This window comes from Ambystoma mexicanum, chromosome 5q (genome assembly GCF_040938575.1).
Source record: "Ambystoma mexicanum isolate Mex_15411 chromosome 5q, UKY_AmexF1_1, whole genome shotgun sequence".
In the NCBI taxonomy this organism is placed as follows: domain Eukaryota; kingdom Metazoa; phylum Chordata; class Amphibia; order Caudata; family Ambystomatidae; genus Ambystoma; species Ambystoma mexicanum.
Genome location: NC_090933.1, coordinates 1287840218 through 1287867056, shown reverse-complemented (window position 1 = coordinate 1287867056; position 26839 = coordinate 1287840218). Strand labels below are relative to the sequence as shown.

Genomic DNA, 26839 nt, shown 5'->3' with positions numbered 1-26839 from the left:
CTCGAGTGCTCCGCAGCAACAGACCCTATTAGTAAATCTATCTACTTATAGTCCATCTACAGAGGAGGTTTCTGTGATTAACAAAGGGTTGGGTTTTGTCCCAACGGTTCATTATGACAAGTTCCGCACACGTGTGGAAGTTGAACAATTGCTACGCAAAATTCACTTACAACAATATTTTTTCCAGAACAGTTATGATGATCAGAACAATGAAAGCGGTTTTCGCAATAAATCTTCTTTTAACCCTCCGGCAGCTAGTTTTACACCTGAAGCGATTGTGTTTGCTAAGAGAGTGTGGCACGATCTCGAATGCCTAGAAAATTACAACCGCAACATACCTTTCAGAATATGAGCAATCCGGAACGTCTGGCAGTTAAGAACCTGGCTAGCCACCCAGATATCATTTTGCGAAAAGCCGACAAAGGAGGAGCGGTAGTCATGCTAAACAGAAGTGATTACATTAATGAATGTTTACGTCAGCTTAATGACAAAAGTTTCTACCAGCCTATCACTGTAGATCCTACTAAACGGTTAGCCACACTTATTACCAACAAAGTCGAGAAGGCATTAGAACGAGGTTGGATTTGTCAACAGGAGTGTGATTATTTGCAAGTTAAAGATCCCACAATACCGAAATTCTATATTCTTCCTAAAATTCATAAGGCAATGGTGAACCCTCCGGGACTTCCGATTGTCTCAGGCACTGGCGCGATTTTAGAACCACTCTCGCGTTTTGCCGACAGATATCTCAAACCGTATGTCGCAGCCATGTATTCCTTTGTACAAGATACCACAGAAGTGATTAATATGGTCGAAGACATGCAATTCGATTCTCAACAGCAGTTAATGGTTAGTCTTGATATAGTGTCTCTCTACACTTGTATCCCTCAGCAGGATACACTACAAGTATTGGAAGAGACCCTTCTAACCAAAAGAACAACGGGCAAAGTACCCAATAGTTTCATTCTGTGGTGTGCCGAAATGGCCTTAACCGAGAATTATTTCGGGTTTAATGGCCAGTTATACCATCAGGTTCATGGCACAGCCATGGGGTCATCAGTTGCCCCCTCAGCAGCTAATCTATACGTAGAGAGTTTTGAAAGAGGCGTTATTTACAACCCCTCTAACCCCTTTTTTAACAATCTGGGTTTGTGGCGACGCTATATTGATGATATATTAATCATCTGGAATGGCACCTTAGCCATGTTTGAAGAATTTGTAGAATGGATTAACAAACAAAACCGGTATTTGAAGTTCACCTCTACCCATAGTAACAAGGAACTTAATTTTCTGGATGTTACCATTTGGGTAGACAGTGGGTCTAATATTTTGAAAGTTAAACCATTTCATAAACCTACCGATCGCAACTCACTATTAGACTTTAGTAGTTGCCACCCTCGACACACGAGGGAAAATCTCCCTTTCGGCCAATTCCTACGCCTGAAAAGAAATAGTTCCACACGTGATATTTTCCGTCGAGAAGCACAAGTCTTGGGGTCCAAATTGAAAGCACAACGTTATCCCGAGAAGATTATTAAGCGCGCTTATAAGAGGTCCTCGAACAATGACCGCAGTGCACTTCTAGAATATCGGGACCGGTCCACAGAAAGCAAAAATTTAGTGTTTGTCAGTACTTTTAGCCCTTTAGCCAATCAAGTGGTAAAAATCATTACTAAAAATTGGCACATCCTCCGTGGAGGTGAGTGCCGGTTGGATCCACCTATGTGTGCATTTAAAAGAGGTCCCAATTTCAAAGAACTCCTCACGAAGAATGACATCTCCAGAGGTCAGCACCAGCAAAAGAGCGTTACTGAAATGTGGGGTCTACCTAAAATGGTGGGCCACGCACTGTGCGGTACCAATTGTATACTCACCAACAGGACATTGCAGGTTGATATAGGCCTTAAAAAGCCTTGGTTACAAAAAACCTTTACTAACTGCAATTCTAGTAATGTGGTTTATGCAATTTGGTGCCCCTGTGGTAAAATGTACATAGGAATGACCAAACGCAAAGTGAAAGTAAGGATCTCCGAGCATAGGAGTTGTATTAAGAATAAGGTGATGACAGCACCTATGGTAGGCCATTTTGTGGTCATGAACCACAAAGCAGATTAACTTAGATGGACCGTGTTACTACATATTGCTGCCGGCACGGATGGTGATTCTGTCACGAAGCGATTATTAACTAAAGAAACTTGGCTAATTTTTCTGTGTAACACAACAGAGATCGGACTAAACGAAGCCATCGATTGGAATAACATTTAAAACCTTAGTTCCGTATTTTTCAGTTTTCGCTAGCTATGCCGTTTAGTACGGAATCGATATGTAGTGAAAGTTTTCTTATTGCACTTTGCACACAGGTGATCTCGTTGTGCATCCTCCGACGCTAAGCCTTTATAATCCGTCACTTCCGTAAATACGGCTGACGGTTGCCTGAGTGCATGACCCGGAAATAGAAGTTCGCGCGTTTGTCAAACTGATTTGAAGTAATTGTTGGTCGAGCGTAATTATCCTCATGGGCCAAGGTGGCTTAATAACGGCCTGTGTTTAGGCGGTTATTGGTTTTTGCCACTTTAAATACTAGTTAATAAGACATTCCTTAAGCAGCAACATTCCGGCTTCAATGATCTCACTCGCGGCGTCTTTCTCTTTTCATGCAGGAGTTTGCTAATGCATACAACAGAGAGCACACGTAACGCATGTAACACGGAGTAGGCTTTTTTATAGCCTTGCTACACTGAGTGGTTTTTCCATCTCGTCCTTTTCGCCATCGGGGACAAGTTTGCAACGGGCCAGTACCAGTCCCCACATATTGGAGTTGGCGAAAATGAACAGATATGCGCTTTGAATACAAGGTAAATGTTGACACTTATTAAGACGCTAAAAATGTTGGTCTTCAAGCATCTGTTGAGCAGTCTTTGCACGTTGCATCGTTTCTGAATGTATTCCTGTTGACCTCAGAATTGGCGAACTAAGTATTAGACATCTAATCTCAGATTGTTAGGATTTCTGGTTGCCGGTCCTTCTAGTCATTCTTCCGAGCATGCTCCATCTGGAGGAGACCCTTCAATCGTTCTACGGTTAATCTGCCTTTTGAATATTTAACTTAAAATTATAAATGGTTTCATTGTGTGAATCCCGTGACCAGTTTTTCCTTAACCATTGTTGTATTGTCCGTTCTAGATCTACCTGTATCTATTAAGAAGATACCTTTATCCACCCGTCCCTTCAAAGTCTATTTGATAGTGTCGACGGTAAGCTTACAGTGGAGTAATTCACAATTCCTGCTGTTTTTTGAGCTTTGCATAGTATTCACAGCTTTCACTTATAGCTGTTTTTTCCATGTTGTTCCCCCTAGGTAAATGAAATTCACCGAGAAGGAAATTGAACCGAATTGTCATAAGTTTTATAGTTCCAAGACCTATTATGTTTGTTGTTGTTTTTTTGCTCTACCCCTGATGAATTTCTCGCATTTGTATAAATCTTTGTTTGAGAATGAAACATGTAGGGTTTATGATTAAGTTGTATTTTTGTCAACATCTTAATACATCAAAGTTATATTTAACTGTTTAGAACCGCCAATCATACATTAGGCGGATTCACGGAACCAGGTATTTGACATAGAGAGGTGGTACCCGGTAAAGTAGGGACTCCCCCTGAGTTTAGTATTAAAACACAATTTTTTCATGAGATCGGGTCTTTTTTACTCTGTTCTTACAACTTGTTAATGAAGTCAGTTGTATGTTTCAGAGCCTTCCCCTTTTTTTATAAAATAATTTCCCATGCGATTTTGGTACACTGTGCACTTTATTATGTGTAATGATGTTTACGAAATTCTTAATGTGATTTTAGGCTTCTAGTGATAGCCACTGTTTTTTAACAAATATATTTTTTGTGAGGAAATTGAACAGTTTACTATGTCAATTTAATAAAATATTATACTGATTTATATTACTAAGTGGTATTTATGGTATACTGTTTGTAATTTCCGACCTTCGGTGAGTTTCAATGCCTACGAGGGGGTCCTATATGGAAGCTGCGAGATTCTTTATGTTTTGAAACGACCGTAGGCTGAGTTAAGGGGGACAAATCTCACAGTATTATTTAGTAGCCCTTTTGTCTTCCTTTTGGTTAATGCAGAGGCTAATAACCCCACAGCAGCCATGGAAGCCATACCGATTACTTTCCTTTTGTTCACTACAGCAGTAAAGGCAACGCACCACAATCTGCTATAGCTAGAAGGACAATGAAGATGTGCTCGGGGGTGTGGCCTTTTGTAGGGGTGCAGGGGTGTGCCTCGTGACCGTCTTCATCCCTACAAAGCGGTACACACATTTTACACGGCAACTCCTGAGGTGGTCTACTGTTTGGGGTGTGAGAAATTACATTTACATTTTATACTCCACAATACTTTGCCTTGTGTCTAGAAGTTCATTTTTATTGTTGCGGAAGCACACAAACTGCAGAAACTATCCCCACGTTCAGCGTAGGTGTGGTCACTAGATGACGTCCTCAACACATCCGTCCCCGTAATGAAAGTCTTCATCCCTACAAAGCGGTACACACATTTTACACGGCAACTCCTGAGGTGGTCTACTGTTTGGGATGTGAGAAATTACATTTGTATACTCCACAATACTTTGCCTTGTGTCTAAAAGTTCATTTTTATTGTTGCGGAAGCACACAAACCACGGAAACTATCCCCACGCTCAGCATAGGTGCGGTCACTAGATGACGTCCTCAACACATCCGGCCCCGTAATGAAAGTCCCCTGGACAGCAAATGCAAAGAATCAAACATGCGCATGCGCACAAGTGTCCTACGGACAGTGTTCGGGTTCTCAAACTACTTCAAAGTGCGACACAAGTGAGGCGGACAGTTAGGAAATGGCGCAATGTTCGCAATACTCACGTTTGTACTGCGATTGTGCATGCATGCTATGTTCACTGTACGGACAGTTCTAGTGTCCTTAGGACAACTCCATTTTGTTTGCCTACGAACTTGCCAGCCACCGTGCCTGTCCTACAGACGGCATCATTTTGACTGCGCCCAATACGGACCGCTATACTGTCCTTCACACACTCCCTTTTTAGTCATTTACTGTTACGCTCACCTGGCTCCCAAAGGGGCGTTGATCGGACCCGGACAGCTGCGGTCTCCTCCAACGTGACGCGTAGTGCAGAGATGTCAGACTGGACTGGCCCGCCTAATCTCATCTGCTTGACCCGTAGAAGTATTCTCCTGCAAGTGGAGAAAGGGATTTAGCCACCCGTGGATTCTAGTGATGGCACCCCACTGTTCTCCCCACTAATCACCTCCGATATTCCCTTTCAGTAATCTCACCTTATGTTTTTGAATGACGAGCTCTCCATCCTGGAATGCAGGGGCACGTAGATACCTCTTACTTCACTGGTTCGAAGGCGTTGGAAGAGTTCGGGATGAATATTGACTCTGAAGTTCCTGGCGAGGACCCATAAGTATAAAGTTCAAAGAGTTCAATATGTCCGATGTTCACTCTTATCCCATTCCCTTCTTGTGTTGCAGCTGGGTCCAAGAGAAGATTGTCTTGTGGCAGCTGATGGCGTTCAGGAAAGAGTTTGTATTACCCAACACTGTCCGGTAAAAGGTGCGTGTATTTAACTTGTTCTTTTCTCTCTCCTTAGAGGTGCGGCGTAAGAAGATGTGGCGTGTTAAAGAATAATGCCTCCGGTGGTAAATCAGGTAAGTCTATGATGGTAAAAAGAGATTGTATTTGTTCGCTCTCTCGGCTCACCTTGTTATTTCTTTTGTCCCCTAGATGCTGGAGTTCGGCGAAGAAAATGATGGAGGCAGCGCTGAATCGAAAGATGCTGTGAGGACTGGTGAGTATGGAGCGGCGCTGCAGCTGGCGATGCGACGCGTACAGGAATAATGTCTTTTCCAAGTTCGAAGACGTGATGGATCCGGAATCAGGTGAGGAATTAAAGTAATGTTCGTGTTCTAACTTTTCCTTCTTCTTTCCTCTTTTTCTAGGAGCTCTGGATTCGAGGCGGGCGTGGCAGAAGACTGGATGCTGACTGCAGGCACGGTGAGCGTTACGCTGCTGGATGCAGAATAATGCGAAGAGTGTGCTGCTGTTCGGGCGTGGTTTAAATAGCCTTCAAAGTAGTTCCAGGTAAGAAGTTCCCCCAGAACCACACCCGAGTAAAAAAATAGTCCCTGAAGTAAAGTAGTCCCATTCAGGCCTCACGTTGGCTTGGATTCATTGCAGCATGGTCTGCATGAGGTAAGTAATGCATATGAGCCTGGCGCCTATGGCTCCAGGACTGATTTCTTCTATGAGCCTGGTGCCTATTGCGCCAGGACTGTACCCAGACAGCCCCTAGCCGGGGCTGCTGGGCTTTTAATAAGCACCTGGATGCCTGCTCCCGGGGCTGATGGGCTTGGTCCGGATCCCCGGGGGTAGGCATCATGACATTTACACCCATTCTGGACATCTTGTGTGTTCTACGACCATGTATTATCTCCTTTTCCAAGAGGTACGCCGATGTAGTACATCCTTTGGACACCCCTTTCTGTTTATGTAGGCACATTTTCAAAAGATGGTGCAGTCACACATCACATCCGTCTTACTTCATATTAGACAGCACCCACATTCCAATGCTTGCTGATAGGTCGAACAGGCGCGCTGTTCGCAAACATTTCACATCTTTTGAAAAAAAATTCTACACACACTCTTTTTCTCTACAACTACTGCACAAAAACATTTCAAACACACACACACACACACATCACTCTAAAGAAATAGCGGGGGAAGCAGACACGGAAACAAATATGGGGGAATTAGGATTCAACACGGGCTGGTTATGAGGAGAAGATTTGTGAGGGGAAGAAGGGATGGATATTTCGTCACGTCTATTTTCCTGTTCAAGGTTTGGGGATGGTTCACTAGGGAATGGTCTGCTGGGCAGGTGCAAGTGGGGCAATGATAACAAACTTTTCCTCTCACACAGTCCTCCACAAACTCCCGTAAACTTTGAAAATTGTGGTTCAATGTGTCAATTTTCTGCTCTATCCTTTTTATCCTGTCTTCTTCTGTCTTGTTTGTTGCCCTTTCTTCTTTACTTTCCTGGTCTGTTAAAAAAAAAAATGTATAGGTTGAATCCCTCTAAAATACTGGTCACTGTTTTGCATATGCAGAGCACTCTATACCATTATTGTCGCTGTCTTTAGACATTTCCCCATGTGGGAAATGCTCCTCTAGCCACTCCAAAGTACTTGCCATTTCTGAGTGAAAACAATAGAAATAAATTACTATTTATGCACTACATACCACAAAGAAATCACTGATACAAAAACATGACCTGTGCTCACTCTTTTGCTGTAATGTCCCTTCGTCCTACTCTGTCCGTCCACTGTCATTCCAGGCTGCCGAGATTCTGTGATTACGCTGGAGGCATCCTTTCTTTTTTATGGTTCCATCCACTTTATTCTACATGGATATTAATTGTGTGGTTTTCTTTTCCTAACTTCAGGTTTCCATATTTACGTATTACTACTCATAATATGTTTATGTCCTTCTTCTACGTTGCACATTTTTCGTGTAAAACAATAGTACATTTCCAGCTATCCCCCGCCTCTTTGGGTAATGTTGATGCTGTCCAACCCCGTCAGCAAACAGGCGCTCAGTCCGTCCCTTTCCAAAATCAATAAGGAGGGGGTTCTGTATGTTCTATGTTAAATGTATGTCAAGTACGTACATTATACTACATACCTTTCAAAATCATATCATTACAGTGTATATTCTGCTGAACACCTTCATTGACACAATTTCATGCTTAAAGTCCACCTTCCAAAAGCCTATGCAATTCCCAAAAAAAAAACTTTGTTACGGGGACGTTATGGTTAAGTTGCCTTCCCAAAAACCAGTTACATTCACTACAAAAAAATCTTTGTTTAGGGGACGTTATGGTTAAATTGCCATCTCAAAAACCAAAGAAATTCACTACAAAAAAAACGTTGTTGAGGGGACGTTATGGTTAAGTTGCCCTAACAAAAACCTGTATTCTTCACTAAAAAAAAACTTTCCACCTCGCCTTTATGCTTCAAATTAAAACCGAAAGACCCCTGAAATTCGACAGTTATGGTAAACTAAGCCCCCAACCCTGCCACCACCCCTGTGCACTGCTAACATTAACACCCAGACCAGGAAAGATGTCATCTCAAATGCAAATGCTGACATCAATGACGACATCACTTGTTTAGCCCCTTTCTTTTCCTTCCCTGCCATACATATATATGTACATTCAGTAAAAAAATGTCACTAACTAAAGCAATGTGATACTTCACAGCGCAACGAAACACCACTGTACATTCCCCCATTATAGTAAGCTAAGCAACCATAACTCGCGCCATCTACGTGCATAGCTAACACTAACACCCAGGACATCAAAGATGACATCACAAATATCATTAATGACATCACTCATGGCATCACATGTGAAAATAACACTCCTAAAATGCCCTACCTACAAGGGGTTCTATCTAGTATGTTGATAAGCAGATGTCAGGGGTGATTGTGTAATGTTACACATGTAATACGTACCTCACAAATCTAGACTTAATACACAGTTGTGCTACAACAAACAATAGATATGACGATGCAATGCATATAACTGAGCGGCACATACAGGGACACTGAAGTAGGGTAGAAACAACTAGCAGCACCCCACAGTTTATCGTCCTGTATACGAATTAATTGTGTGTTTGAGGCCTGCTATTGCCCCATGCATGTGCATCATGAGCTGACACCGGACCCTAAGGAAAGTACTTTACGAAGACACGACAAGGGTAACGTTTTGCTACACTGCACTTTTCAATGTTCATATTGTGCTGGTCAGATAATAAAACCATCCAGCCTACATTTTTGAATGCACCAAAATAGTTGAGCCACACATGTGATGTCATGAGTGATGTCATCAATGATATTTGTGATGTCATCTTTGATGTCCTGGGTGTTAGTGTTAGCTATGCACGTAGATGGTGCGAGTTATGGTTGCTTAGCTTACTATAATGGGGGAATGTGCAGTGGTGTTTCGTTGCACTGTGAAGTATCACATTGCTTTAGTGACATTTTTTTGCTGAATGTACATATATATGTATCACAGGGAAGGAAAAGAAAGGGGCTAAACAAGTGATGTCGTCATTGCTGTCATCATTGACATTTGAGATGACATTTTTCATGGTCTGGGTGTTAGTGTTAGCAGTGCACAGGGGTGATGGCAGGGTTGTGGGCTTAGTTTACCATAACTGTCGAATTTCAGGGGTTTTTCGGTTTTAATTTGAAGCATAAAGGGGAGGTGGAAAGTTTTTTTTTTAGTGAAGAATGCAGGTTTTTGTTAGGGCAACTTAACCATAACGTCCCCTCAACAAAGTTTTTTTTATGTTTTACTCTTTGATGGAAATTAATAAAGAAGGTAAAAGTGAAGTGATGAGCATGTTTGCAAGGCCATGGGGCCGGGAGCCCTAGAGGACTGTATCCTGTACATCCTCCCCAGTATAACCTGAAAGGTCCCAGAGGTCCCTCTGTTTTATCTCCGGTTTATATTCGATGAATTCCTTGGCCTCTTTCTTGCCATAAAGGGTCGCTATACAGGATTAACTTCACCCAACCCATGTAAGGGCGAGTCAGATAGGGTGGCCAACTATCCCGTATTTTGCGGTATTGTCCTGTAATTGGGCCTCTGTCCCACAGTTTGCAGAGTGGCTGTGCAGGACGCAGGTTGTCCCGACTTGCTTTGTTCCCTGGAGTGTGACTCTCAGGAGACAGCAAGTCGGGACAACCTGCGTCCAGCACGGCCACTCTGCAAACTGAGGTGGCCGTCTACAAACCACGGCGCTGCCACCTGCTGCTATCTTTCTCTAGGTGGCTCCGCGGACCCGGCTCCTTCTGAACCTGCAGATCGAGCAGCTAACGCTCTGACACCTGTCTTCAGTCCAATGCTAATGCTTTGTTCCTAAGGTCATGATGGTCATGTTTGCAGTTAAAAAATGTGACCATCACCTCCCAAGGACAAACCAATTGCATTGCAAATAAGCCAGGTGTTAAGAGCCATTAACAAATTTAAATTACAAATGGGGTCGGCCAAACGTGAATGACGCTGTGACTTCATCACCGCCTTGTGGGCAAGTGTCCCGCAAAAGGATATCAAAAAGTTGGCCACCCTAGAGTCAGAGCGAGTAGAGGGAGTCTGACCGCCCAATGAGTGCAAAGTAAGAGGAAGGAGAAGACATGAGCAGCATGCGCTGGCCACCAGCGCAGATGGCATCCCTTCCCAACTGCAGAGACCACAGGGGAGTGAAAGAGAGAAGAAGAGGGAGGGAGGGGCCGGCGCTCTGCAGATGGGAGTCCCACCCCTGGAGCGCCTGTAGGCTGCCCCTCCCCTGGGAATAACTTACCAAAGAGTGCTATGCGTCTGTATAAGGATTGCACGGAAGATAATATGCTAGTAGCGGGGTTCTTACTGCATTTTAGAACACCGATTTGTTTTAATTCTGCTTGTTACAAACATCAGTTTTTCCAACTCATAGAATCCCCTCTTTCGATTTATGGGAGGGGACCCCCAATGTCTTCGCCAACCTCCACACTCACCCCCTCTTCTCATTAAACCTTTCCCGCATTCATCATGTTTGTTTGGCGCGCTCTCGGTATTGGATTTCGGAATTCATTTTTTTTTAATAATCTGGGAGATGTTGCTCTTTGTTCCATTTTTCACGTTAGAAAAAAAAATCATACTCGCGTATTTTCTGAACAGCAACAATCCAACTGCGGTGAAGACCAAGATCACAACCATGGACACGACAAGCGCCGCAACGCTGACTCCTTTCTCCTCCTCTGTGGAAAGAAAAGCAGAAAGAAGAGTTCTTGAGCAAACCGTAGGTGGTGCATATCACCAGCACTTCTCACTGGAGTGTACACTTCTCTGTGAATCAAAAGCAAGTCCAGGGCTGCAACATATTGCATCTAGTGTGTGACTGTGACACTAAGGCAGCTACTGACAGGGGGCGAAGAGGTTTAATCCATGATAGCCGCCCTCACTGCCCAGCAAGTGCCACCCATGGAGGAACAATACTGTGTATAGGCCTTCGGTTCCTCGCGGCACCTGAGGGTATATTGGGTCAGGTAACCTTGGGTGGAGTGATAGGGGGGAGGGGTCATAATGAAACCCACTGATCAGCGCAGTTTGTAGGATTCACACGTAGGGCCTCATTTTGCAAGTCCCTGGAGCGCAAAACAGGTGCAAAAACAGGTGTAAAAGGTTTCTGCCAGGGATGTTGTATGATTTTACACTTTAGGGCATTTTCAATATTTGAGCAGGTAGAGGAGGGGCCTGGAATATAATGTCCATTTCTGCTTGCCCCTTACGCCTCCATATGGCAAACAATGTGTATTAACCACAACTGGTCATTGGATTCGTATGGAATTTGCATGATTTTAGCACCAGGAAAAAGCAGGCGGATTCCGCAATGTACACTTTTTAGAACATTTAGTAGTGGAGGCCAATAGTGTCTTATTAGTTTCATTTGAATCCTTGTGGCCACACACATGGAAAGGGCTACATGATATATGATGATATGGCATTTATAACGCGCCTATACACAAGTGTATCAAGGCGCGACGAGGCAAGGGAGGAGGAACAGAGGGAAGACAGATACAGAGATCTTACTAGGCCAGGTGACATTGAGAATGCGCAAGTGCAGGGGAAGATAAATTAATTAATGAAATAAATAAAGACAATAAATAAAAAGTGCAGCCAGCTAGTGGCAAGCGCAAGGGTAAGGGCAGACATCAGGTGTCAAGTGCAGGAAGGGAGCTTTAGGGATACAGAAACAGTCCCCAAGTGCAAGGGTTGTCAGGGAGGCACTGCAGGTGTGCAACTGGCGGGGAGGGGACCTGGGCCCGAGATCAGAGGGTAGCCAGGTAAACCAGTGCAGTTTATGTTTCAACCAGGAAATCAGCATGGGAGCAGAGGAGAGAAAGCAGAAGCAAAGAGGGAGGTCTTCAGGTGCTTCCGGAACTGGAGATGGGTCTCCTCAAGTTTCAGAGAGGCAGGGAGGCTGTTCCAGAGGGAGGCCCCAGCAGGACAAATGGATCTACCACTAACTTGTTGCTTGGAGAAGCGACTGACCCTGAGGGATTTGGAGGCGGATGAGCGAAGAGCTCGAGCAGGATGATATTTAGGAAGAGAGAGTTGAAGGTATTGAGGCTCCAGTCCCCAGACGGCCTTGTGGACAATGCAGAGGATTTTTAACTTAATCCTCGCCGCCACTGGGAGCCAATGCAGAGATTTCAGTCCTGGAGAGATACGATCCATGCAAGGACTCCAGCCACTTCCCCAGGCCGCCTTATCTTTCGCAATATCTCAACGTTTCTGCTGCCATTTAAAAAAACGTTGTGAGTCAACAGTTGCAAATTTTCACCCACATTGACTAGTAGTCGTTTCCTAGGTCAAAAGGTCACCAGGACGGCTATTAGAGGGATACAGTGCCTGAACCATAATTATTATTATGGTATTTATTGAGCGCAGTCCTGGCTTTGACTTGCTTTGAACAGAGGATACATGGACAACGTGCTGGTCTTGGAAGCAAAACCAGGCAGAGCAACAGAGGTTCAAATCCTGGAGCGGCGCTTAGAAACCGAACTCAGGTATTAAGCATGTTATAAAAAACAAATCAAACTAACAAAAAGTTATACAGCAATACAGACAGGGGTTGCCGAGTACGCGAGTGTTGGGAAAGACCAATTACGTGAATGTCCATATATTTTACAATGGGGCTTTTTTTGCTGTTGCCGCCGTCCCCCACCCCACGCCTCAACCGGTTCCCGGAATAGCAACAGTCTACATCCCTGAGTACAGATACATAACGGAGCGCTTTACAGAGGTGTACAACAGAACAGATGCATAACAGAGTGCTTTACAGAGGTAACAACAGAACAGATGCATAAAGGAGCGCTTTAAAGAGGTGTACAACAGTACAGATGCATAACGGAGCACTTTACAGAGGTGTACAACAGAATAGATGCATAACGGAGCACTTTACAGAGTTGTACAACATTACAGATGCATAACGGAGTGTTTTACAGAGGTAACAACAGAACAGATGCATAACAGAGCGCTTTACAGAGGTGTACAACATAAGAGATGCATAACGGAGCGCTTTACCGAGGTAACAACAGAACAGATGCATAACGGAGTGCTTTACAGAGGTAACAACAGAACAGATGCATAACGGAGAGCTTTAAAGAGGTGTACAACAGTACAGAAGCATAATGGAGTGCTTTACAGAGGTAACAACAGAACAGATGCATAATGGAGTGCTTTACAGAGGTGTACAACAGAAGAGATGCATAACGGAGCACTTTACAGAGGTGTACAACAGTACAGATGCATAACGCAGCGCTTTACAGAGGTAACAACAGAACAGATGCATAACGGAGCGCTTTAAAGAGGTGTACAACAGTACAGATGCATAATGAAGCGCTTTACAGAGGTAACAACAGAACAGATGCATAACAGAGCGCTTTACAGAGGTTTACAACATAAGAGATGCATAACAGAGTGCTTTACTGAGATAACAACAGAACAGATGCATAACGGAGTGCTTTGATTTTGATTTGATTTTGAGATATTTATAACGAGCACACAACAACCTAAATCGTATCCTGGCGCAGTTGAAATCCAAAACTGAGAAGCAGAAACAACAGTATGATTATCTATTGCTACCAAAAAAGAGCAAGGAGAGCCGTGGCATAACCAAAACCTACTTAAACAGGTACTTTTTTAATCCCGTTCTGAAGATTTGCAGAGAATCTGCCCTTTTTTAAGTAAGTGGGAGACTGTTCCAAAGTCTCGGTCCGGCAACTGAAAAACTACAGTCTCATCCAGAAGCACACTTGGACCTAGGGATCATAAGTAAACATTGACCTTCCGAACTTAGCGCCCTGGTCAGGCGATAATGTTTCAATTTGTTTATTAGGTAGACTGGTGCCAACCCATTCAAACATTTTATACACCAGGCATCCAATTTAGAATTTTATGCGGTCTTCCACCACTAGCCAGTGGAAGGATCGATGTAGGCATGAAGCTGGCATATTCTTGGCAACACCTAAGACCAGTCTTACGCAAGCATTTTGAGCTTTTTGCAGATGGTGAATCTGTTTGGCCGCGGCATTGGCCAAAAGTCTGTTACCATATTCTAGTTTAGAATTAACCAGGGCTCCCACGGCCATCGCACGGTCGGTGTCAGGTACATAAGGTAATGCCTGGCTGAGGAGGCAGATATTATGAAAGATTGACTGTATTTTGGCTGAGACCTGGCCACTACAACCCAGATCATGCTGCCAAATGCAGCCAAGATTTTTTACCTTGGTAGTATACTTAAGGCTGGTCCCCAAAAAATGAGGCGGCGGGGGCCAACTTCTTCCCTCCAGCAAGTGTTTAGGGCCAAATAAAATCACTTACGTTTTTTTGGGGTTTAGTTGTAAACAATTATTTTCCATCCACACTCCTATTTCTTCGAAGCACTTTCTCACCACAACAATGGCATCTTCCATATCATTGAGTCTAATGTATAGCTGAGTATCATCAACATGAGAATGGAATTGGAGATGGTATTTCTCCAGGATATGCATTAGAGCGTGAAGATATATATTGAATAGAAGTGGGGAAAGTGCTGATCCCTGAGGGACTCCGCAACACTGAAGAAGAATTTCAGATAGGAAGCCACCCATCTACACACACTGTTTAGGCCCAGTTAAGAACGAGGTAAACCAATCAAGAGCACAAGAATCTACCTTCACAAGATGTTCAAACCGCTAGAAGAATACCATGATCCACCGTATCAAATGCGACGGACAAGTCGAGCATCACAAGCAGGGATAGTTTTCCAGCATCCCGTGCCTGAAGCAGCTGGTCCCATACCGCCAACAGAGCCGTCTCCGTCCCATGCTTGGGGCAAAACCCTGACTAAGGGGTGAAGAAAACCACTGTATTCAATGTAATTCTGCAAGTGTCTAGTGATCACATTCTCCAGGACTTTTCCTGGCCAAGTGAGAACCGCAATTGGGTGATAGTTATTATAATCCTCTGAATCAAGGCTGGCCTTTTTAAGTAGAGGGGAGACAACAGATAATTTCAAAGAGTCCGGGACTACCCCCGGAGTTAATGACAAGTTTACTAATTTAGTCATAAACGGGGACAGTTCAGAGGAAAGTTGCTTAGCAACTCGGACGGGGAGAATACACTCACACCCCAAAGGAGTAGCATATGTCACAGCCATTGTATCTTCACTTCTAAACCCTGAAGCTGTCCACATGAGTATGTAGGGTTACAGGTTGCACACTTTAATGTTAGGACAAGTGTTGTGAAAAATGTAAATGACCACAATGCCCATGTTACATTGTGTACTTATTGATTCAAACATACAACCCTTTCATCACAGCCTTGTTCGTCAAATTTATGGTCTCAAAATGCTCTCTGATGTCATGCAAAGGGGCCAGGAACCCCCATTGGAGCTATATGTCCTTTTCCCTTCCTCATATGGGTATATACTGGAAGTGATCTTTGGAAATGAACATTGTAAAACTTAAAAACTTAAAAACAAACATTGTGACAAAATCACCACTGCTCTGCAGAAAAGTGATTAGTATCGGTTTCTAAACTTCTACTCAACCCCAGCCTGCTACTAAGCCAGCGGTGACCTCAATCATAAAGGTTAAAGAGGTACAACATGAATGGTATCTCTCCTTCGGCTCTTAAGATAGGATGGTCCGGGGCAGGCTACGCTCTTCAAGGGTGTGCGAGCCAGCATGAACGCACCCAAAACAACGATAGTATCTACCAACATAAAGGAAATCTCCAATCAAGGGGCTATACAAATAAGATTTTAATTAGACTAAAAGGACTGGCAACACAGCCCTGTAAGCAAACCCTCAGTGAATACAGACTTGGGGAGGAAGAGGCACGCTGGGTATTGAAGAACCGGGCTATGCAGGTCTTGCAGAAAAGTCAAACAAGTTCAAGGATATGTCTTTAAGGTAGATGTGGGGTCTTAAATGTCACTGAAACCCAAAGTTCAAGGCCAGCAGGAGCAAACCACTGTTAGATATCCTATTGCCTTCTTTCAGTCGCTCAACAGTGTTGACCCGGGTTTATTAGCGGTTTCCACTGTGTCAAATAAAGTTTGACCTGGTTCAGCAGGTTCCATGGGATTCAGCAATGCAGCACAATTTAACAAGCGTCAAAAGCTTGACTTGAAGCTTGGGAGAAGAGGCAATGTTTGAATCCCCACGGTTCGAAGGTTCCACTTGGCTTTTATGGGTGAAAGCGACGATATGTCTTCAGTGGCAAACTCGTTCGCGGACTGACCGGGGGACACTTTGAGACCACTAGGTGGACAGAATATCATGGGAGACACTTTTAAGACCCTGTCCACTGAATAACTAGGAGGGCTGTTATTCATATATATTTTGTACGGAGAATATGCTAATTGATTTAAACCAAATGCTCGCATTGCCCGAGCAACGTCAACACTAAACAGTGAGACATAAACATCACGATTTTAAACACCACGTGCTGGAGTGATTTAACCGGTACTTCATCTTGTGGGCAACCTTATATATTTATATGCATACGGGATTCCATGCAAAAAGTGACGGTATATAGTAAAGAATTTACTTATTCACAAAACTAGGACGGCATAGTGATAAAGCCAGTAATACGTAATCAATATATTTTAGGAGGGATTGTAACCCGAGATTTTGCGGATTTCCACTTTGCAGTATTCTGAGCTGGATTATAGCCAGATGATAGCATTTCGGAGACTGGGTAAGCTTACAAAAACATTACATTTGACTATCCAGGGGATATCAAACTCGGATAGCCTTTGAATATTTTTGAATCTAAACAACTAAGGACTTGAGCTGTGATAATGTTGAATTATTAAGCTGTTCATGGTTATCACAGAGATTTTTTCTTTCTCTGATTTATTATTTCTCTTAATTTATTTCATTCCCATCTGATCCAACCCTCCCCCTTCCCTATTTTTCGGTCTTGATGTATGTCATTGACAATGAATGCTTATACAAATATGTTGTGAATTATGTTTATGTATTTTGAGATATGTGATTAGAACAAATGCCCTATTATTTTGAAAAAGGCTCTGGTGAAGCCGAAACACGTGTAAATATGAAAAGGGCAACAAAGATATGTTTCAAAATGACCAATACAAATATTAGAAAAAAAAATGTTGTGGCGCAGTTACTTTGTGTGAAAACAAACTTTATGTATCCACTGAGGTAGGGGTATCCTTGGTTCCTCCGACAATCTTTCACACCAACGCGACACACAAGACAGAGAAGCAACAAAATAGGTTGCTGTGCATAATAAATTGTTCCTGTTACTCACCTGGGGCCTCATTACGACCCTGGCGGAAGACCATGGTGCTTTTAGCACCATGGTCCATGCCGGTAAGTTACCGACTCCGCCATGTAGAAAGGGGGAATTACCACCCCACTACAAGGTTGGTGGGGCGGTAATTCCCCCTTCCTCCATGGCCCTTCCACATTCCCATTTTTGCCCCATAGGGCTCAATGGGAATGGGGAAGGTGCTAAGTGCAGTCCCGCTAATTGCGGCAATGTAATTAGCACCAAGGTCCCTTTGCGTGTCCCTACTTTAACGGCTGGTCTACACCAGCCGTTAAGTTCGGGTCCCGCAAAGGGACCTCGTAATTAGGCGCTAATAGGTTAACTGCGCCGCAGCCTTTTACGGTGCCGTTAACCCGTTAGCGCCTGGGTCGTAATGAGACCCCTGGTCTCTGCGGGGATGTTGGGGCACGGTTGCAGCCCTCCGTGGAAATGGCTTCCCTTTGTCACGCTTCTTCCCCTGCTCGTGTGCTGTGGACTGCGCTGGTTGTTGGCACTGGCCCTGCGAGGATCTGAGAGGTTGTGAGAATGCTGCGATATAACTTCTGTGTCCCTCAAACCCTTCTTCCCAGAATGTGGTGAGCATGCGCCGACCCATATAGTCTCACCTGTGTAATGGTGATGGAGAGCTCTCCATCCTGCTTCTCACTGCAGGGGCATTTTTGATGGACCGAGTTCCTTCACTGGTCCATGTGCATGGCAGCCCAGACCGGCTGTGGCTGAACCACTCCAAAGGTAAATATCCTTTTAATAATGTCTTTCCTTGATAATTGTCTGTATCCTTTTGTAATGTCTTTCCTTTGCTTTTTCCCAATAGGTGATATGTGGCCCAGCGGTAGTTGTGGTGCAAGAAGCGGGCCCCAATGGAAAGGAATGGAGTCTATGACGTTCCACTAGATGGTAAGTATTGGTTTTAAGGTCAACCGCAAGGATTTGTCTAAGCGCGACCTTAGCGTAATGTCTTTAGCGATTTTCTAAACTTGTTTTGTCTTTTTCTCTTGCAGGCTCTGCCTGTCGACGTCGGACTGGAGTGCTGCTATCCGGAGGTCTGCTGGCGAATGAAGGATGCCTGGATTTGCGATGATGCTGGGCCGTAAGCGGACTCCCAGGTAAGTGTTGTGGCTGGTAGCTGCAATTGGGTAAGGATGCGCTGTGACTGAGGTTGCTGCTGGAATCAGGTAAGGATGCGCTTCAGGCGGCAGCGAGCGTTACGCTGCCATAAGCAGATTAACACGAAGCGCTTGCATGCGGACGGGGCAGCCTTAAATAGCCTGGCTCCAGCCACGCCCATTAGTTCTGACTCATGGCCCCACACTGCCACTCCTAGAGGATGCTGCACGTGTAGCCCAGCTCCCTCCTAAGGCCACGCCCGACCTGGATGCATGTGGAGGCCCTGCATTGGGAAAACAAGCACTTGCACAAAAATAAAAGTGTGCATTGCACACTTACTCATGAGCCTGGCGCCAAAGGCCAAAGGTGCCAGGACTGGGTCCAACTGGACCCTCCATGTCGTGGAGTCTGTGGTTCTTGCTAAGTGGCCATGACAGTTCCACAGCAAAAAACACTCTGAAATCGAAGTTTCAAGCAATTAGCTTCCACCCGCCTTGGGACAGTGGCAACTCGAAGATTTGGTGCCCTCTGAGAGGGCCCTCTTATTTGGGTGGCTTTCTCTCTTAGCAGAGCAAAGGCAGAGGAGCCTGGTATCTCCCTAGTGGTCAGATCAGAGTGGACGGGGTCGGGTGGGACAGCACCAGCCGCCACATGGTGGTGTGGGCCCTGTAAGCCATACTCTTGCCCTTTCTCCACAGAGCACAGTTCTCCAGCAGTTTGTAACAACCGTTCCGTGGGGTTCTGACCCCCGTGCCACCACACTGGTGGTGGCGTGTGTCAAAACCCCTCCCACTTTAAGTTGTGCCTGGGCCCAGCCTCTCCCCTTCCAGCCCACCGATGTGGTGCAGCAAACTGGGCCACCGGTGCCCATGTGGATGTCCTGTCCACCGACCCCCCAAGTATTGGGGCACGCTCTAATACTTGGGTCACACAGACAACCAAGGGTGTGAAGGCTGGCCTGATACAGGGTTGCAGCTCCCCCTTTGCCACACTCCAGCAGGTGCAGCTACCTAGTTGATCCTGCCAGTAGCATATGCTTGTATCAAAGCTTAAGCCATGAACATGTAAGGACACACCCCCATGAAGTGAAACTGTGAATGGCTCATTAAATCAGCTTTGGTTCCTTTGATCACTCCATCTGTTACTTGGATAACTGTGGTAATTGTAGAGCTAATACTTACCGATGAGCGCAGACCTCCTGGGAATGGATTCATTTATCAGACCAAGACCAATCCAGGCTCGCTCAGCTGCTTTGCTGACTCCAAATAACCTCGGACTGATTGCACATCCCTGTGACAGCGATGATACATTCGGATGTCTGTCCTATCCACTTCCGATGGTACTTTCTGTGCCTACCATGGTTACCATGGGAAAAAGGGAATCAGGTATTCAATTCTGGAGAGGGAGTCTGAGAACTGGCTACCATGTACAAGGAATGCAGCAGTTGCCAGATTACCCACTCCTGGTTCAGGGAGGTAGTGACAAAAAATAACAATACAGGACTCTTCAGAGGCCTTGTAATTGGAATTAGTACATTTTAAATCCTTTAAGGAGGATCCATTAAAAGACAAGTCTGTTGCCAGCAACTGCAGTAATTCCAGCTTCAATAGCATATATTAAAGTTGCTGCAGTGACAAAGCTTGTAGTTGGATCTTGGGATCAAGCTGGCGTTCTTCCACGAGGCGAGCCACCGCTTGTGCCAGCCCCTGCCTCTTGACGCCCCCTTGATGCTATTGACTGAGTGTCCTGGGGTTCAGAAGCGTTTACTTTGAAAAAAAGTTGAGTTTTCAAAGTAGGTCGGTCACCTGAATACTTCAGGTAGGAATAATGGAATAGGACCCAAGTTATATATTTTTTGTTTTCTGAACTGGGGCCATGATTAAGAGGGACGGCCGGGGGCATTCGTATTGTGCCGTTATATGTGACATTCTTGAACCGGATCACGACGAACCAAAGTGAAACCATTTGCCGAGAATGTTTTCATTCATCAAGAACAAAAGTAGGAGGTTCCAAGGTGATCAGCTACTGTTGTAGTTCTGGCCATAAAGGATGCTGACTAGCAATCCTACAGCATTATTCCCATGACCCGCTGAGCAGCTTCTGGGGAACCAAAGTCTTTATGTTCCGGGGGAGTTTGATTGCAAAGCTGAAACTTAAAGCAAATGATGGAAGGGCACCACCAGAAGTGGAGCCTATGGCTTAATTTGAATCCACACAGGAAACCTGCCCTAGCCCGGACAACGGAAAGGATGTTCAGATTGATAGCCCTTTCTCAGTTCTGAGGGTGGTGGTGCATTGCCGTTCTTGTTATGTCATGTTATTTGAATTTGTACAGTGCAGCGTATGCCAGCAGGCATCATGGTGCTAAACCAGACCAGGCAACGCCGAAAAGCAGGCAAAGAACCAAGGAGTGCAAACAGTAAAGTTTTCAGATGAAGGCGGAAAATCAAGTGGTCTTTAATTACTCAGAGGTTAAGGGGTAGTTTATTCTAGAGTAAGGCAGCTGCCACCGAAAAGGCACGACTGCCAGTTCTGGAGCAATGAACTCTAGGACCCTAGATCGAGAAACTGGAAATAGATCGTAGAGGACTGTTAGGAATGTAGCCACAGAAAGTAGTCTGTAAATACTCTGCTCTAAGGCCAGAGAAGCCGCAGTGCACAATGAATAAAGATTTAAACTTTACTCCTTGGTTAACGGGCCACCAATGAAGGCCTGGCGAAGAACAGGCGAGATGTGCCCAAATGAAGAGAGCCCAGAGACCGCCCTCATGGCAGAATTTTGAAGCACCTGCAGACGATTACGGAGGTAAGCAAATTGGGCCAGGAAAAGAGCATTACAGAAAACTAGCATACCAAATACAGAGGTCGCTACCACTCCGGCTCAAATATGTGCTGGCAGGAAGGGGAGAGCCTTCCACAGCACTTTGATTTTAAAGTGGCCTGTTTGACAGAACAAACTGATTTGTTTTTGCTTAGAGAGAGAGGCAGAAATTTTAACGCCTAGCTCGTTAATACCGGAGACAGGCTGGTGAAGGGGTCAAAGGGTAAGATGCCTGAAGTCAGGTGTCCAACAAGAGGCAGCCGATGGTGGGGCCAATCACTAAAACCTCGGTTTTCTCACCGTTCATTTTAAGCCAGTTTTGACTCATCCAGTCTCTGACAGCCATCAGACAGGTCTTAAGCCTGGAAGCGACCTCAACACCGAAAGTCGTAGGACTGGATGAGCCTGTCTAATGGTTGCACATATGTGTCAAACAGAATAGGCGAGAAAGCTGAGCCCTGAGGGACTCTCTAAGTGACACAAAGGGAGGAAGAATGGAAAAGGAGGTAACGAGAGGGACTGAGAGCAGTTGGCTAAGAATGAACAGAACCAGGCCAATACCAAGCCTGAGATCCCAGTCCTGGCTAATCTGTCAACCAGGATGCATGGTCGATGGTATCGAACATAGCTGATGGATCAAGAAGGATCAGCGCACAAATGCCATCCTGGTCAGAAAGCCGGACTAGGTCGTCAACCACTGAGACTAAAACCGACTCTGTACTCCATCCAGGACGAAAACCGGATTGGAAGGGGTCCAGAAATCCAGAGTTCTCCAAGTACGAGTATAAAAGACGAGAGACGAGAGTTTCGAGCAATATCATACAGAAAGGAAGATGGTAGATGGGTTGATAGTTGTCAGATAGTAAGGTCAGGAGTGAAGATTTTTTTAATAACAGAATAACAAGGGCATGTTTAAGAGCAGGAGAAAACTTGCAGCAAACAAGTGATTCACTGCATCAGTAACCAAAGAGGCAATTCCCGGCATAATAGAATTGATGATGGACAGAGGAATAGGATCCAAAGGAGAAGTTTACTTTAACGTATTTGTGTCTTGAATTATGTAATTAAGATTAAACAAAGGGAAAGAAGTCCACAAGTGAGAAGGAACAGACGATTCAAAGTAGAAATACTATGCCGGATAAGATCAATTTTGTTACCGTAAAAAGCCGATAGCGAATCACATTGCGTCTGAGAGGCCAAGACTGAGTTGGAAATAGTAGTGCATGAAGAATGAGACTGGGCAATTTGAAAAAGTTCCTTCGGCTGGGTTAAAGCAGCCTGAATCTGGTTAGTAAAGTAGCAGCGCTTGGCCTCAAAGATGGCCCGATGGTAAGTACGGGTAGCATCACGGAAAAGGGCTTTAGCCATGGAGCAGTAGTTCAGGCGCCATTTCCTCTCAACTTGCCGACGGCACAGCCGTAAAGCAGCAAGACCAGAGGAAAACCAGGTCTGTGACGGAAGGGCCTGAAGTTTAGCAGGCTTTAAAGGGACTAATCGGTCAGCTGTGGTGTTAAAAGATAATGGGAGCTGAACGAAATCACAATTCCCCAAGAGGTGGTGATAGAATCCACAACCTTGGTTGAATCAATGGAATGCTAATTACGTTTAGTTGTACGAGGCAAAACAGCCAATGCTAAGGGAAGTGGGAAAAGATAAAAAGAGGAACAATAAAGTGATCGGTCCAAAGGAGGAAATTTTTAGGGGATAGGCAAAAAAGGGTATGACATCCCCACCTATGCTGACCATGGCCTGGTAGCTAGGTGTGCCAAGAGAAATGTTGAATCAAAATCAACCAATTTCAGATGAGGTATTTCCTGGATCAACAAAACCTTGTTAGGAAGTTGGGGCTGCTTCCTTTCACAAAACCAAACCCGCACTGGTTTTGACAGTTAAAGATTGAGCCTAGAGAGAAGATAGACGCAGATGGGTATTGTAAACCGCTTGCAAGACACGCTCAACCACCCAGTCAAATTGGTGATCTGCAAGGCGTCAAGATCTCAGCATTAGGGCACAAAGAGATCGATGGAGTTCCTTATGATGGAGGAATACCAATACATGGGGCCTCATTACGAGTTTGGAGGCAGCCATGCCCTTAATAAGGGCATGGCTGCCTCCAAACTCGGGTCCGGGTTCCCTGAATGGGGAAATACCGGGCCATTCCAACCTTGGAGGGCCCGGTATTTCCCCATCCAGGGACGCCGGACCCGGTACATCCCCATTCCCATTCGAGCCCCCATGGGGCTCAATGGGAATGGGGAGCATGCTAACAATGGGCCCGTTAATGACAGGCCCGTTGTTAGCATGCTGGTCCCCTCGCAGGACCCGCTAAGGACGTCTGGTGAAACCAGATGTCCAGAGCGGATCCCGCGAGGGAACCGCGTAATGGGGCGGTACAGGGTTAACGGCTCCGGCTCCAATACCGACGCCGTTAACCCCTTACCGCCCCTCTCGTAATGAGGCCCATGGACTAGGAATTGACAAAAGACTGCCAACATTCATGAATCAGAAAGAGCACTTCAGGATGCCTGGGGGCGGGGGGGTGACAAGCTCCAGAGTCCAGATGGTTATTGAAGGTCATAGCCATGGAGGGATAACAATACCCGTATACCATACTCTCTCTTAACCAACTCCTAAATTGATTCTGTTGAGGGAACCAGAATCAGACTCTGAACTTTCATCCCGATGGTTGTGTTGGATCGTGATTCCAATGGGCACCTGCCCTCCAATATTATAGACTTTGTAAATGTTATAAATGTGTATATATTGATAGATATTATTGTCAAGAGGTATCTCAAGGGATTTGTTGTTATATAGTTATATATATATGTTCATCTGTTGTATGTACTGCACCAGGTATGCCTATCATATGCTTTGGTGTTGTATATGATTATGCCTTCAGCTTGTAAAAAAAAACAATAAATGTCAGCTGACGGCAGCCATTAACACAGAATGAGCCACTCCGGTGGTAGAAAAATAGCCATACCTAATTAGTGATGTGCATGAATGGATGAATGAGATTCCCACTGTTCCTACCTACTATCTAACGAATCCACAGCCAAGAGAACATGCTTGGTGGAATCAGCGGGGAATGAAGACTGAGTTGAGCCTGCCTCTAGTTTGGCACTGTGAAAAGACATAAGAGGTGTAGGGTAAGTAGGAGGCCCTCAGGATGCCAGTGAAATACCACTACTCTTATCATTTTTTCACTTACGCCGTGAGGCGGGGTGGAGGGCAAGTCCTGTGGGGCTTTCGCTTCTGACTCAGACCCGCTCCGGGGAAAGGGGCAGGTGTGGAGTTTGACTGGGGCAGTAAAGCTGTCAAAAGATAGCACAGTTGTCCTAGGGTGAGCTCAGGGAGGACAAAAACCTCCTGTGAAGCAGAAGGGCAAAATCTCACAATCCTTCTGAGTTTTGGGATTTCAAACAGGAGGTGTCAGAAAAGTTAGCACAGGGATAACTGTCTTGTGGCAGCCAAGTGTTCATCAGGACGTCCACTCCGAGGTGGCCATGGTGCCCTAGTGTAGGCCCATTGGCCTGAGCGTAGGGCAAGGCCGGCGTTCAAGCCCATGCAGGAGCTGGGGTTTGGCAGGATTCCCAGGGGCAGCAGAGTAGCCCCATACTTCTACCAAGGGCTAAGCTCTAATGCCTCAAAGCTAGAGCCCGGAGGCACCCATCTGAGGCAACCCTTTCCCTCAGCCATGGGTGCCCACCAGCCGATGTGGGCACGAGCACCCCCCCGAGTCCCTCCCCTCCAAGTTTCCCAGTTCCATGTGTGACACCTCGAGTGAGCAATTGCATGCTGGAACTTGTAGTTTTGTTTTTCTCATTGCAAGGGGGGGCCTCAAAGTCCCAGCATGCAATGCGGAAACAAAACAGGACTGGCTCAAATATTCTGTGTGGAACAGGGAACCTTGGCAGCTATGCATGCACAGTCTGTGATAACCATTCCCCAGATGTCTCACCACGTTGTTACTGTTGCCAGTGTGACCAATAAATATAAGATGCCTGAGGATCCATTTTCTCTTTCCCTGCCAGCACATATTCCAGGCTACACATCACCTCACTTGGTGAAATAAGAGAGCAACAAACTCTATCACCTTGGTTTTGCTGTTCGTGCCTTGTGCCCCTTTTTACCTGATGGGGTTGATAGGTGAATTGCTACCCTTGTCTTCATTTATGGCATGTTTTCGCCTTGGAGATTACTTACCAATAATCTTCATTACACATAGTCCTACTCTTCCTCGTCGCAGTACTTACCCTATGAAGGCCGCCTGCCTACCCACCAAAATCCATTTAAATGTTTTGATTTAAACCCTCCCTCCTATAAACGAGACCACTTACCTCAACTCTACCTGACATACCAACATGTTGAAGCAATGCCTCCAGCTTGGTGATGTTGGGTGGGCCGAAGTACTGGGATAAGGAAGAGTAGGACTAGGTGTAATGAAGATTACTGGATTGTAAAGGTCTGTAGACTGTAATGAAGATTACTGGTTTGTAAACCCCCGAAGTCCCTCTTCCTCATTCCAGTCCTTACTCTATGAAGTATAACCAAGAAGGAGTATACAAGAAGAAGCAAACTTGTTGCACACTCAGTGAATTTTAATGTCAAACATGGAACATTAAACAGACACAGACCTTAAAGCAGCATGGATAAACTCTCCCTCTGGCAGGCTTAATGTAAACAATAAGTGAAAGTTAAAGTCAATTTGCCACCCGACAGACTTCTAAGTTGGAGGCGCTCCTTGCCTCAGTCTTGGAGGTCACTATCCCTCTTGTAGAGCTGTCCTGTACCTCTGAAGGAGGTGAAAGACCATTCACGGATTAAGCCAGGGAGATAGTGACTCTTATCTAATGACTGATGCTCAACAAGGAAGCCTTTCTCCCCTTCCTCCAGATCCCAAAGGTGACAAACAAACTCTTGGATCTCCAAAAGGATGCAGTTATATCCAGGCAACCCAACATCATTTCCCTTACATCTAAATCAGCCAATGTGACAACCTAATTAGCAGGAAGGTCTCCTGGCAGAAAGGGGATGACAATCTCCCAGGATAATTGAAAAGATGAGAGAACCTTTGATCTAAAGGTTGGGTCACAACAGAGCTTAATAGCCTCCTAAGATATTACCAAATGGGGAGGGGAGCATAGGAGAGCCCCAACTGCATTTAGTCATCTCACCGAGGAGATGGACACTAAGAAGGCTGCCTTTAAGCAGAGATGTTTTAAGTCAACGTACTCTAAGGTACGAAAGGGGGGCTGGAGGCAGGTTCTGTGGAGCCCTCAACACCTTTGGCAACTCACAGAAAGTATCTAACCCTTGGATGGACCAGGAAAACCTTTCAAAAGCCTGACCATGATGGCATATGCCTCTTCAATCCTTCCCCAAGGCTCACTGAAGGCCTTCCTTAATCCCCATAGAGCAAGAAGGGAAGGAGGGGCCAGGCCCT

At 45.2% G+C, this 26839-nt stretch overlaps 1 protein-coding gene across 1 annotated transcript in view; it reads right to left on the bottom strand.

Moving 5' to 3' along the window:
• The window catches only part of LOC138498394 (CD276 antigen-like), a 716033-nt gene that overhangs the window by 537562 nt on the left and 151632 nt on the right, over nt 1-26839 (bottom strand). The window contains exon 4 of the mRNA XM_069622166.1: nt 10775-10873. Within this exon, the coding sequence (XP_069478267.1) occupies nt 10775-10873 (99 nt within the window). The remainder of the gene's footprint in view (nt 1-10774; nt 10874-26839) is intronic.